Source organism: Chrysemys picta, chromosome 1 (genome assembly GCF_011386835.1).
Source record: "Chrysemys picta bellii isolate R12L10 chromosome 1, ASM1138683v2, whole genome shotgun sequence".
Taxonomy (NCBI): Eukaryota; Metazoa; Chordata; order Testudines; family Emydidae; genus Chrysemys; species Chrysemys picta.
This window is the reverse complement of record NC_088791.1, coordinates 212,542,261-212,556,223: the sequence shown is the minus strand read 5'-3', so window position 1 is coordinate 212,556,223 and position 13,963 is coordinate 212,542,261. Positions and strand designations below refer to the sequence as shown.

General features: G+C 41.8%; 1 protein-coding gene across 3 annotated transcripts in view; it reads left to right on the top strand.

Moving 5' to 3' along the window:
- Positions 1-13,963, top strand: part of POLA1 (DNA polymerase alpha 1, catalytic subunit) — a 349,978-nt gene that overhangs the window by 166,114 nt on the left and 169,901 nt on the right. For all 3 annotated transcript variants that reach the window (XM_065579286.1, XM_065579280.1, XM_065579281.1), the window contains exons 31-32: positions 1,317-1,448; positions 8,259-8,433. In XM_065579286.1, the coding sequence (XP_065435358.1) occupies positions 1,317-1,448; positions 8,259-8,433 (307 nt within the window). The remainder of the gene's footprint in view (positions 1-1,316; positions 1,449-8,258; positions 8,434-13,963) is intronic.

The window sequence follows — 13,963 nt, the reverse complement described above, 5'->3', positions numbered from 1 at the left end:
TGAATCATCGCCTGCATCTGCTACCGCTATGAGCTGGCAAAAATGCCTCCACCAGTCAAGGAACACTCCACTAGAGCGCAAGCGTCATCAGCAGCCTTCCTGGCTCGGTGCCAATCCAAGAGATCTGTAGAGCTGCTACCTGGTCATCTGTCCACACGTTTATGTCCTATTATGCACTTACCCAGCAGGCCTGGGATGATGCTGGCTTCGGCAGAGCAGTTCTGCACGCTGCAAGACCATCTCCATTGACACTGCTTGTGAGTCACCTAGAATGGAATCGACATGAGCAAGCACTCGAAGAAGAAAAAAATGGTTACCTACCTTTTTGTAACTCTTGTTCTTCAAGATATGTTGCTCATGTCCATTCCATTACCCACCCTCCTACCCTTCTGTCGGAGTTGCCCACAAGAAGGAACTTAGAGGGCGCAGAGCCAGTGGTGCCAGATATACCGATGCATGAGCATGGCACTCAAGGGGGTGCCACAGCCAACCCTACGGATACCTCTAAGGCAGAAATTTACGACAACCGCGCATGTGGGAGCACGCACACCTAGAATGGAATAGGCATGAGCAGCACATCTCAAAGAACAACAGTTACCAAAAAGTAGATAACCTTTTTTTTTTAAGTCCTACACACTCCAGTGTTTTGTTTGCCTTTGAAATATTTAGACCTAAATATTAGTTTAAAAGTTATGTTGATGAAGTTGTAGGTGTAGAGAAGGGGATTATTTTTTTTTTTCAAACTCTTTATCTTCATGTGAAGTAATTCCGGAATAGAGGGGGGAAATGATTTATTGTAAAATTCTAGTAGTCTTATCTATAGAAATATTGAAATCCTGGTCTACTTCACTACTTCTGTTACAAAGTTTTTAAATAAATATAAATGTATCGGACACTTAAGATTTTCAAAACTGAAAAAAAAATTAATCTTTCACACTTTGATTAAATCTAATTTTTAACCATTCTGGCTGTCTTTGTGCTTGTTTGAACTTTTGTTAGGGTTCCAATCAGGGTTATTATTGTGTTTAGCTTTTCAGAAAGTTAATGTATAAAATTCCAGGTTGCTCTTCCAATAATGTTAATTAGGGAGCATGAAAGACTGATACAGAAATCGGAATGTCTGAAAGATATATTTATTATAATGTTATGCTTTGTATTAATGTCATATTTCAAAATTGTTTTCTGGTGAACAGTAGAGGGATGATGAAGACAGCTATTTATAATCTTCTCTTTGTTTTTTACTGCAGTGATTTGTCCAGCGTTTAATTTGCATTATTCTCAAAGATATGTACCTGTTTTCCCCTTTGATCTCTTAGGCATTGACAAAGGATCCTCAGGATTATCCTGACAAAAAAAGCTTGCCACATGTGCATGTTGCCATGTGGATAAACTCTCAAGGAGGCCGAAAGGTGAAAGCAGGAGATACTGTGTCATATGTGATCTGTCAGGTAAAAAAAAATCTTGGTTACGGCTAGATACTATTTAGGAGTTTTGGGGAGAAAATAAAACAAAACAAAAATCCCTCAAACCCTTGAATGGCATTATTTTGTATTTTTAAAGAACACTATTAAGTAACGTATGCCCTAAATTTGACATAGCTTCATGTACTAGAAGTCCAGAAGGGACCATTGATCATCTAGTCTCACCTCTTGCATAACACAGGCTATAAAACTTCCCTGAATTAATTCCTGTTGGAACCAGAGCAGTCTTTTAGGAAAAACATTCTATCTGGATTTAAAAATTTACAGTGATGGAGAATCCACCACAACTCTAGATGAGTTATTCCAAAGGTTAATTACCTGTGCTGTTCAAAATTTACACCATCTTTCTAGACTAAATGTGTATAGCTTCAACTTCCAGCCATTGGATCTTGTCATACATTTTTCTACTGAAGACTGAAGAGTCCTATATTATGAAATTTCTATTCTCCATGTAGGTACTTATAAAACTGTCATCAAGTCATGCTATAACTTCCCTTTAGTGAACTAAATAGATTGAGCTCCTTGAATGTGTTGTTATAAGGCATGTTGTCCAGTCTTTTAATCATTCTTTTGGCTCTCCTCTGAACCCTCTCCAGTCTTTCAATATCTTGAAGTGTAGACACCAGAACTGGACATAGTTTTCAGTAGCGGTAGCAACAGTGCCAAACTCAGAGATTAAAATAACACTTGATATTCCACTGTTTATATATCCAAAGATCACATTAGCCTTTTTGGCTAGCGTGTTTAAGTGGGAGTTTACAGTCATGTTAGTACCCACCATGACTCTACGTCTTTTTTCAGAGTCACTGCTTCCCAGAATAGTCCCCCATCCTGTGAGTATGGTCTGCATTCTTGGCTCCTACATCTGTTGGCTCCTACAGTTGGCCATATTGAAATGCGTATTGTTTTCATGTTCCCAATTTACCAAACGATCCAGAGCACTTTATATCAGTGAGTTGTCCTCTTCATTATTTACTACTACCCCAATCTTTGTGTGATCTGCAGAGATGGTTTTATGTCGTTTAAAAAAAAAATGTTGAACAGCATAGGGTCAAGAACCATTCCTGCAGGACCCCACAAGAAACATATTTGCGTGATGATGGTTTCCCGTTTACAATTACATTTGAAGACCTTTCCATTAGCCAGTTTTTTATCTATTTAATGTGTGCCATTGTTGATTTCTGTATCATTCTAGTTTCTTAATCAAAATGTCATATGGTACCAAGTCCAAATGCCTTACCAAACTCTAAGTATATTACATTAACACTGTTACCTTAACAATATCAACCAAAACTGTAATCTCATCCAAAAAGATATCAAGTTAAACCGGATATATTTTCTGTAAACCCATGTTGATTGACATTAATTATATTACCCTTTTTTAATTTTCTATTTGAGTCCCAAATCAGTCCTTCCATTGTTTTGCCTGGGATCAAAGTCAGGCTGACAGGCCTATAATTACCTTTGTCATCCAGCTTTCCCTTTTTAACTATTGACATGACATTCACTTTCTTCCAGTCCTCTGGAATTTCTCCAGTGTTCAAGACTTACTGAAAATCAAAATTAACCATCTAGCGAAATCCTGGACCAGCTCTTCCCCCCCCCCCCCCAAAAAAAAAAAAAAACACCAACACTCTTGGATGCAAATTATCCAGACTTGCTGATTTAAAAAGTAACTGCTGTTTAACATCCTTCTGAGTTACTGTTGGAATGAAAAGTATTGTCATCATCACATGATATAAACACATCTGGCTTTTCCCCCAAATACAGAACAAGAATATTTACTGAATGCTTCTGTCAATGCAGAAAAGGCAGTCCTATCATTTACATCTAGGAAGGGATAAATATGATTATTAAAGCCCTACCAAATTCACAGTCCATTTTGATCAGTTTCCCTGCCAGAGGATTTTATAATGGTCAATTTCATGTTTTCAGCTGGTGGGCTCCTAGCAGCAGGGGGAGATTGGACCATGTCCACAGGCCTCCTCCAGCTGCAGGAACCTTCGGGGCTGCTGCCAGCACCGGAGCTTTGTTTAGCAGGGGGAGGCTCTTGGAGGTGGGCCTGATCTCCCCTCTCCCCCTTGAGAGCTGCCAGGCAAGGAAAGGACAAGTCCTGTCCTTTCCCAGCCTGGCAAGGACTCGCAGCTAGGAGCCCCCTGCTCTTCCCTCTAAGGATTCTGACTTTTTGTTCTCCCACCCTCCACCTAGCTCCCTGGTGGTGGATGCGGTAAATGAGTCAGGTAGGCAGTGCTTCTCTAAGACAACCCCATATGACAAGAACCAGAAAAGGCTGGATCTCTTTGGGCAAAGGTCTTGTTCGCCAGCAGCTCAGCAATTTAGGATTGTGAATTATCAAGTGGTCATGGCCAAATATAACTTTACAAATTATAACGGATTCATGGCTTTTATTGACCATTTGCCACAAGAGCATGGGGAGCAATTCCAGTCCATCATCTCAGAGGGCCAATTGGTGGCCAGAACTGCTCTTCAAGCATCCTTAGATGCTGTTGACGCTGCTGCCAGGTTCATCTCTATGGCACTGGTTATGTGCAGGGCATCGTGGCTCTATATCTCGGGATTTCCTTGAGACATACGGAACACAGTGGAGGACTTCCCCTTAGATAGTTGTAAATTCTTCTCAGAAACCACAGGAGTCCTTGCACACTCTAAAGGACTCTAGGGCTCCTTTATGGACCCTGGGCATACATACACCTACAAATAAGAACATAAGAATGGCCATACTGGGTCAGACCAAAGATCCATCTAGCCCAGTATCCTGTATTCTGACAGTGCCCAATGCCAGGTGCCCCAGTGGGAATGAACAGAACAGGTAATCATCAAGTGAGCCATTCCCTGTCGCTCATTCCCTGGCTTCTGGCAAACAGAGGCTAGGTACACCATCCCTGCTCATCCTGGCTAATAGCCATTGATGGACCTACTCTCCATGAACTTATCTAGTTCTGTTTTGAACCCTCTTATAGTGTTGGCCTTCACAACATCCTCTGGCGAAGAGTTCCACAGGTTGACTGTGCTTTGTGTGAAGAAATACTTCCTTTTGTTTGTTTTAAACCTGCTGCCTATTAATTTCATTTGGTGACCCCTAGTTCTTGTGTTATGAGACGGAGTAAATAGCACTTCCTTATTTACTTTCTTTACACCAGTCATGATTTTATAGACCTCAATCATATCCCCCCTTAGTTGTCTCTTTTCTAAGCTGAAAAGTACCAGTCTTATTAGTCTCTCCTCATATGGAAGCTGTTCCATACCCCTAATAATTTTTGTTGCTCTTTTCTGAACCCTTTCCAATTCCAATATATCTTTTTTGAGATGGGGTGACCACATCTGCACACAGTATTCAAGATGTGGGCCTACCATAGATTTATATAGAGGCAATATATTTTCTGTCTTATTATCTATCCCTTTCTTAATTATCCCAGCATTCTGTTAGCTTTTTTGACTGCCGCTGCACATTGAGTGGATGTTTTTAGAGAACTATCCACAATGACTCCAAGATCTCTTTCTTGAGTGGTAACATCTAATTTAGACCCCATCATTTTATATGTATTGTTGGGATTATGTTTTCCCATGTGCATTACTTTGCTTTTATCAACAAAATAACTTTATCAAAAAAAGGTTTAGTAGGTCACAGACCGCTCAGAGATTGTTTTCTGCTCAGTTTTCTTGGTTCCATTAATCCACTGAATCTCCCAGAAAGAGAGACAGATTTCAAAGAAAAAGGACTGCCATCTGCTCTCTATGACCACCAGCCATCTTCAAAGCAACAGTTTTGATGGGTTGGTTGAGGGTTCAATCCATTCCATACCTTGGGATTTACAGCTGCATGCATTAACCCTGATCCCCTCCTTTTGGAGATCGCCTTGCCTATTTCCTTTATGCTTGGAGGCAGATCACTATAGACAAGTGAGTCAACATAGGGCTGTACCATCCATTTTACATCGTTCCCTCCCTTGCACCCACCTCCCTTCCTCATTCTTTTTCAGGGACCCCTCCCACAAGCTTTTATTGAGACAAGTGAACTCTCTCCTTCAATTAGGAGCAATAGAGCTGATTTCTCCTCCTCATAAGGGCAAGGGATTTTACTCAAATTATTTCCTGTGCCAAAGGAGGATGGAGGGTAGAGACCGATCTTAGTTCTAAAACTTGTAAACAAGTTCATAAAGTCTCAAAAATTCAGAATGGTGACTCTGGCAGCTATAATTCCTTCACTGGAGAAAGGGGTTTGGTTTTCGGCTCTTGACCTACAAGATGCCTACTTCCATATCATGATACATCCATTGCACAGGAAATACTTACTGTTCACTATACGACAGGATCGTTTCTAATACTGAGTGTTTCTGTTTGGCCTTTACTTGGCCCCCAAGGTGTTCTCAGAAGTCCTAGCAGTAATGGCTGCTTACTTCTGACAAGAAGCCATCCTAGTCTTCCTGTACCTCGACGACTGGCTACCCCAGGACTGTTCCTACAAAGTAGTGCTGTCATCTACCCAGACTTTGGTCTTTTTCAGAAGTTAGATTTGCAGCTGAATATTAAAAAGTCCACATTCTTGTAGAGGAGATATAATTTATAGGGGCATATTTGGACTCATTAATAGCTTTAGCGTACCTTCCCTTAGACAGGTTCGTAACCTTATCAGATCTGGTACAGAAAGTTCAGGGGAGCCCTTCTTCTTAGCGTATGCGCAGTATGCCTCAGGAATCAACATAAGGAACCGTTTTCAGCTCTTGGGGCACATGGCAGTTTTGTGACCAGTCATGCAAGGTTATGTCTCTGTCATTTCCAGAGTTGGCTCAGAAAGATCTATTCTCTGGTCAGATACCTTGGACAGAAGGTGACAGTTGCTCTACAAATGAGGAACTCCTTAGACTGATGGAAAGATCAACTCAATGTCGGTGCAAACGTTCTTTTTTGTTGCCCAGCCCCAACAGTGACTTTAACAACAGAGATGCATCGCTGTTGGGATGGGGAGCCCACCTCAATATCTTCACCACTAGGAGAGATGGACAACTCAAGAAACCAGACTTCACACGAATGTGTTGGAGCTCAATATTGTCAGGAACACTTGCTTTCATTTCCTACTCCTCATCAGGGGCAAATCAATCAGGGTCATGGCAGACAACGGATCCTGCCTGTTCTATATCAATAATTCCTGTGTGCTGAAGCCATGAAACTATGGAATTGGTGCCTGGCTCATCAGATCCAAATTTCAGCAGTCTACCTCCCAGGTATTCAGCACACTGCAGCTGATGTTCTCAGCAGACACGTCTCACAGGATTACAAATGGGAGCTAGACACCCACGTTCTCCACAGCATATTCCAAAGATGGCGACTGCTAGAAGTGATCTCTTTGCCATCTCCAGGAACAGGAATTTTCCTGTTTTCTGATCAAGAGGGGTCTGGGCCACTACTCTTTCTTCTATCTTGGAAGAAGAGTCTGTTCTATGCATTTCCTCCAATGCCACTGATACTAAGGGTAATGAACAAGATCAGACAAAACAAAGTCAGAGTTATCATTATAGTGTTGACCTGACTGAGACCAGCTTGGTACCCTTACCTGCTTCACTTCTGTGTCCAACTGCTGTTCATGTTCCTGACCATTCCTCATCTCCTTTCACAGGATGAGAGTTGTGTGCTTCATCCCAACATAGTAGCGGTCTGCCTTGGGGCATGGCTCCTTGATGGATTACGGGGTTAGAATCCAGTTTTTTCTTGGAACTCAAGATTTTTCTCTACCCTCCCACCAGCCCCATTTTCAACCTGCATTTTAGCCTCCGATTCCAACTTGTTTCAGCCTCTGTTTTCAATTTTTTCCTGTTTAAGAAAGGCTCATTGTGCTCTCTGGAACTCCAGAATGGCACTCTTGACAAGAAGGATTGCAAAGAGTTTCTTACGCTGCTCAACCCTTTTGGGTTGATCACACTGTCTCTGTGGTGCTATTTAGCTATGCATTGGTGTCTGACAGTTTCTTCTCCATCAACCCATTTTTATTCCTGTCTATGTAGAACCTAATTAACTTCTTAGCAAAATAGATTGTCTTGCTCTCTTAATTCCTCCTTCCATTCTTCCACTTAGTGTTTTGTCTGTTCTTCGATGATGCACCACTGATTATTTTAGCACATTAATGTAAGGCTGTGATTTGGTATCTGCTTGTTACAATAGATTATTTGATTCTAAGGCCAGAAGGGACCATTGTGATCATCTAATCTGACCTCCTGTGTAACACAGGTCATGAATTACTTCCTGTTTGAACATGAACATATCTCTTAGAAAAATAATACAATCTGATTAAAAAATTTCCAGTGATGGAGAATCCACCACAACGCTTAGGAAGCTGCTCTAACGATTACTGTAATGTGATAATGCTGATTTAATATAAGGTGATCCCAAAATGTTTGCCCTCTACATACTTTTAACTGGGCTTATGGTAACAGTATATTTTCATTGTGCATTTCTGAATTGACAGATGGGACTGTTTACTCTGTCTACTATTACTGATTTGCACACATAAGCTGTAATAATACAAGCTGGATTTATGTTCTTGAATTTACTAGCTAATGCCAGCAACAAAAGTGTAACCTGTTTCTTCAGATTTCTTGAATTTGTATTGGATATGTAATAAAATAGCTGAAGGAAGGAATCCATGGTACCCTTTTTTTAAAAACATAGTTTTATAATGCTGCAACGTCTAACCCCAACTCCAACCCACATATGACTGACTTTTTTTCTCTTGGTTTGTTTTGTGTGTGTGCCCTTTCTTAGGATGGGTCAAATCTGAGTGCCAGCCAGAGAGCCTATGCTCCAGAACAGCTGCAAAAACAAGAAAATCTTACTGTTGATACTCAGTACTATCTGTCGCAACAGATTCACCCAGTAGTGGCTCGAATCTGTGAGCCCATAGATGGAATTGACTCTGTTCTCATTGCAACATGGTTAGGTAAGTATCTAAAACTCACTTTATCCAGTGAGCATCAAGAGGCAGAGTGAGCAGAATTAATGCACATCATTTCTTAGCAGAAGCACATTAGGGAATCTGTTCTTCAGGTCAGTCTGTGTTGGGGAGAGACTAGTTATGGTATGTCTACACTGCAGCTAGAAATGAACTTCTCAGCCTGGGTAGACAGACTCATGCTAGCTCTCTAAAAATAACAGTGTGGGCATTGCTACACGCGTGGCAACTTCAGCTAGCCACCCAAACTCAAACCCAGGGGTTTGGGCAGGCTTGGACTTGGGCAGCTAAACGAAATTGCTGCCTATGATGCTGCAGCGTTTGTTAGCTCTGCTTGAATTAGCATGAGTCTGTCTACGCAGGCTGGGAGGCACGCTTTCAGCTGCAGCGTGGTCGTATTCTTATACTTTGTATGACCTAGATAGCGCAGCAGTGTGGATTAGTTGTATGCTTAGTCACATGAGTAGTCCTATTGACTTGAGTGAAGTTACTCATATGAGTAAGTGCTCATCTGTATGAGTAAGGGTTGAAAATCTAACTGTCTGACACCCTTTAGTTTTTATAAATGTCAGCACTGTTGTTTCTTAGCAATTTAAGAAAATCTTGTGAAAACATACTACACAGTTACAGACGATGTGCTCTTTGGTATCTGTCCAGGAAAAAAGAAACTTGCATCTCTGTTAATACCTTTTCATTAAAGATTAAAGATATATCTTTTCAGAAATATGGCAATAAAGCCCTTTTTCCTAGGCAGGTGGCTCTAGTAATCCATAGTAATGGGTTCTTCCTTCCTCGTGTGTCAGGCAAGTGGAAAAATCAAGAGAGAGACGATTACTGATGCAGGTGCACACAGATTCACCCATTTTCACTCAGCCTGAGAGGTGTGCAGGTGCCTGAGCTTTTCTTAGAAGAACTTTTTTTTCTTTAGGTGATGGCAGAAAAAACAATAAAACTTTTCCTAACCCACTCAGAAAGGGTACCTCCACAGCTCCCTATTCAGAGGAAAAGTTCATTGTTTAGTAAGTTACTTGTAAATCTTCTCCATCGAAGGGTTTTTCTAACTCTTTTATAGAAAATATGACATGAATATGCATATACGTCATTTTTCATTTTATTTCCTCCCCAAAGGTAATTAAATGGCCAAGCTGATGGAGGTCTTACATTCAACTTGACAGCATTTCTGTGTCTGTCTGTCATTGCATATGTAATGGGAAACCTTTGGAACACTACATCCAATCAGTAGAGCTCTGCAAATCTGCGGATATCCACTTCATACCCATGGGCCATGTTTGCGGATCACAGATCAGACGCAGATACAAATTTCGTATCCATGCCAGGCTCTACTAATCTATTCTAAAAGGTCAGGGAGTATTCTAGGCATCAGTACCAGAACCTTATTGATTTTGGAGAAAATTGGCAAATAGGAGAGACAGGAAGCCCCTGTTTACAACAGCCACAGCTTCAAGCACCTCTGCAGTTGTCTAGATCAAACTGGTTGATGGCCCCATTTGCACCTTCCAGCATAGCAATGATCCTATCTTATCTCTGCCCATCCTCCCAATAGAGTTTTACATTTGACATTCTGAATGTAACTGAGAGCTGAATTTGCCCTCACAGACAGAAAGAAGAATAATGTTGGAGGAGTGGGGTGGAGGAAGAATGGGGGAGAAAGTAATGGGAGCATGCACACAGCCCCTGGCATGGGGAGAGGGAAGAATAGGGCACAAAGAACCGCAGGTGAGGGAAAGATTGGGGATCTGGGGCAAAAAATCTGTCTGGGGATTGGTCCTGCTTTGAGCAGGGGGTTGGACTAGATGACTTCCTGAGGTCCCTTCCAACCCTGATATTCTATGATTCTATGAATGTATGACCCTTCTATGGGGGAGGTACACGGAACCCCTGCTGAGGGGTTTGGACATTAGGGGATGCACTGAAACCTTGCTTAGAGGAGATTGGGGATGATGGTGTGGGGGGAAGGGGAATGGAAAGGGGCCCAGAACCCCAGGTCAGGAGGTTGCGGGTATCTGATATGGGGTGATAGAGGGCACACAGAGCTTCTGCTATGGGAAATAAGGGGGACGTTAGCGGAAGTGGGAATGGGGGTGCACAGAGGTCTATTGATATGAGGAGAGGGAAATGGGGGACCCTGATATGGGAGGAGGGAGAAATGGGAGCACACAGAACCCCTTTCAGGGAAGATTGGGAGGAATTTCAGGAAGTCCCTGAAAAAGGGGGATGGGAGAATGGCACATGAGCTTGTGGGCAGGAATGGAGGGATGTAAGGATCACTTCATATGTGCAGTAAGCTTGCCCTACGTAAGCTATGAAGCATACAATCCTCAAGTAACTAGTTATGAGCTCCCTAATCAGAAGAGAGAAATCTGGAGCTCCCTTACCAGGATCACTTCCCTCACTGAAGCGTGTTCTAAAAAATCATATGCTCCCTTGGAAGAGGTAGCTTCTTTATCAGACCAGGAAGGAAGATGGAAACAGTGTTAAAATAGATGTTTTATTCAGGGATCTATGGTTTGGAGGAAGTTGGAACTCTTAATGTTTTGCTAAGAGATATTGACAAGGCTCCATCCTCCCATAATAGAATGTTAAAAAGTTTAAAAGGAAATTGGATTGTACCATTTTAACTATTAACTTCCAAGCTGGTGCTATAGAACCATAGAATCGTAGGACTGGAAGGGACCTCAATAGGTTATCTAGTGCAGTCCTGCCTTGCTTGCAAGGGACTGAAGTATTCTCTAGACCAGTGGTCCTCAACGTGATGCCCGCAGGCGCCATGGCACCCGCCGGGGTATTTATGTGCGCCCGCCTAGTGCCCAGCAGGGGAGAGAAGCCGCAGCCCCTCACCTGATGGGGACAGATAACTCAGGCTGCGGGCGCGGTGTTTTCTGTTCCCAGCAGGCGCGGGGCCTGCCTAGTGCCCAGCAGGGGAGAAAAGCTGGGGCCCCACGCCTGCTGGGAACAGAGTACTCCGGGGCCGCGGGCCCCGGTGTTCTCTGACCTTGCGGCTTCTGTCCAGCTTCTCTCTTCTGTGTGGATTCATATATTATGTAATATTAAGTGTGATGTTTTTCGTATTATTTAATATACAAATACAAAATAAGCCTTGAAAAATTGTTGGCGCCCGCCACACTCTTCTGAAAACATGAATGTGCTACTGGCCACAAAAAGGTTGGGGACCACTGATCTAGACCATCTCTGACAGGTGTCTAACCTGCTCTTAAAAATCTCTAGTGATGGAGGTTCCAGAACCTCCCTAGGCAATTTATTCCAGTGCTTACCTATCCTTACAGTTAGGAAGTTTTTTCCTGATGTCCAACCTAAACTGCCCTTGCTGCAATTTAAGCCCATTGCTTCTTGTCCTATCCTCAGAGGTTAAGGAGAACAATTTTTCTCCCTCTTTCTTGTGACAACATTTTATGTACTTGAAAACTGTCAGCATGTCCCTTCTCAGTCTTCTCTTCTCCAAACTAAACAAACCCATTTTTTTCAATCTTCCCTCGTAGGTCATGTTTTCTAGACCTATAATAACTGTGAACTTTCTCCAATTTGTCCACGTTTTTCCTGAAATGCGGCCCCCAGAACTGGACACAATACTCCAGTTGAGCAGAAGAATTACTTACAACACTCCCGTTAATACATCCCAGAACGATGTTTGCTTTTTGCAACAGTGTTACACTGTTGACTCATATTTAGCTTATGATCCACTATGACCCCCAGATCCCTTTCTTCAGAACTCCTTCCTAGGTAGTCATTTCCCATTTTGTATGTGTTCCTTCCTCAGTGGAGTACTTTGCATTTGTCCTTATTGAATTTCATCCTGTTTGCTTCAGACCTTTCTCCAGTTTGTCCAGATCATTTTGACTTAAAATCCTATCCTCCAAAGCACTTGCAACCCCTCCCAACCCCATAGTCCACAAACTTTATAAGTGAACTCTCTATGCCCTTATTTAAATCACTGATGAAGATTCTTCACACAATGAAGTCAACCTGTGGAACTCTTTGCCAGAGGATGTTGTGAAGGCCAAGACTATAACAGGGTTAAAAATAGAACTAGATAAATTCACAGAATATAGATCCATCAATGGCTATTAGCCAGGATGGGCAGAGGTTGTGTCCCTAGCCTCTGTTTGCCAGAAACTGGGAATGGGTGACGGGGATGGATCACTTGATAATTACTTGTTATGTTCATTTCCTCTGGGGCACCTGGTATTGGCCACCATCGGAAGACAGGATACTGGGCTAGATGGACCTTTGGTATGACCCAGTATGGCCATTCTTATGTTCTTATATTGAATAGAATCAGACTCAGAACTGATCCCTGTAGGATCCCACTTGATATGCCCTTCCAGCTTGACTGTGAACCACTGATGATTACTCTCTGGGAATGGTTTTCCAACTAGTTATGTACCCACCTTATTGTAGTTGCATCTAGGTTGTATTTCTTTAATTTGTTTGAGAAGGTCATGCAAGACAGTATCAAAAGCCTTACTAAAGTCAAGATATACCACATCAACTGCTTCACCCTTATCCACAAGGCTTATTACCCTGTAAAAAAAATGCTGTTTGGTTGCTTTGACATGATTTGTTCTTGATAAGCCCATGCTGACTGTTACTTATCACCGTACTATCTTCTAGGTGTTTGCAAATTGATTGCTTTATTATTTGCTCCATTATCTTTCCGGATACTGAAGTTAAGTTGATTTGTCTGTAATTCCCGGGTTGTCCTTATTTCTCTTTTTATAGATTGGCACTATATTTTTCCCTTTTCTCGTCCTCTGGAATCTTTCCCATCTTCCATGACTTTTCAAAAATAATCACTAATGGATCACTAATCGTTATGTCTGTGACCAGTGGAGTGCTGACTTGCAAGAATGCTGACTTTGCGTATGAGTTTCAGAACAATCAAATGAAAAGTCAAATCCTATAGTTCGGAGGCAGTGGACATTTTGGTAATGGCCTAAATAGAGCAGTTGAAGATTTAATCTTGTATTATCCTGAGGCAGAGAAAGACCAAAAAGATTCCTGAGTTATATCCATTTGTTTTCAAAAGCTAAAAAAATTCTTCAGAAGATTATGCTAGCCTTATAGATATAGGACTGGATTTTCAAAAGTATTCAGTACCCACAATTGGGGCTTAGTTTCCGTTTAGGCACTCCAAAATGTAATGGCGAGATTTTAAAAACTGTTCAACGCTCTGTAGATTCTATTGTTTCCAAGTGCATAAACTGCATTTTGCAGCGCGATTCAAGATGGAATTTTTTTTTGGTGTATAATATTTGTACAGCAGAGATTTTTTTGTTTGTTTGTTTTTTGTTTAGGCATTTGTAGCTCTGCAAGAGTGATCATCCATATACCTATTGCAGCATCTTGTAAGATTAACAACCAAATACGTTCAGTTTGATATCTCCATGCCCCTGAAGTTTCCTTATTTTGGCAGCATTTTATCATGAATGTTCTCTAGCATGTAAACTGTATTGGGTGGTAGAAACCAAGTCTTTTTTCC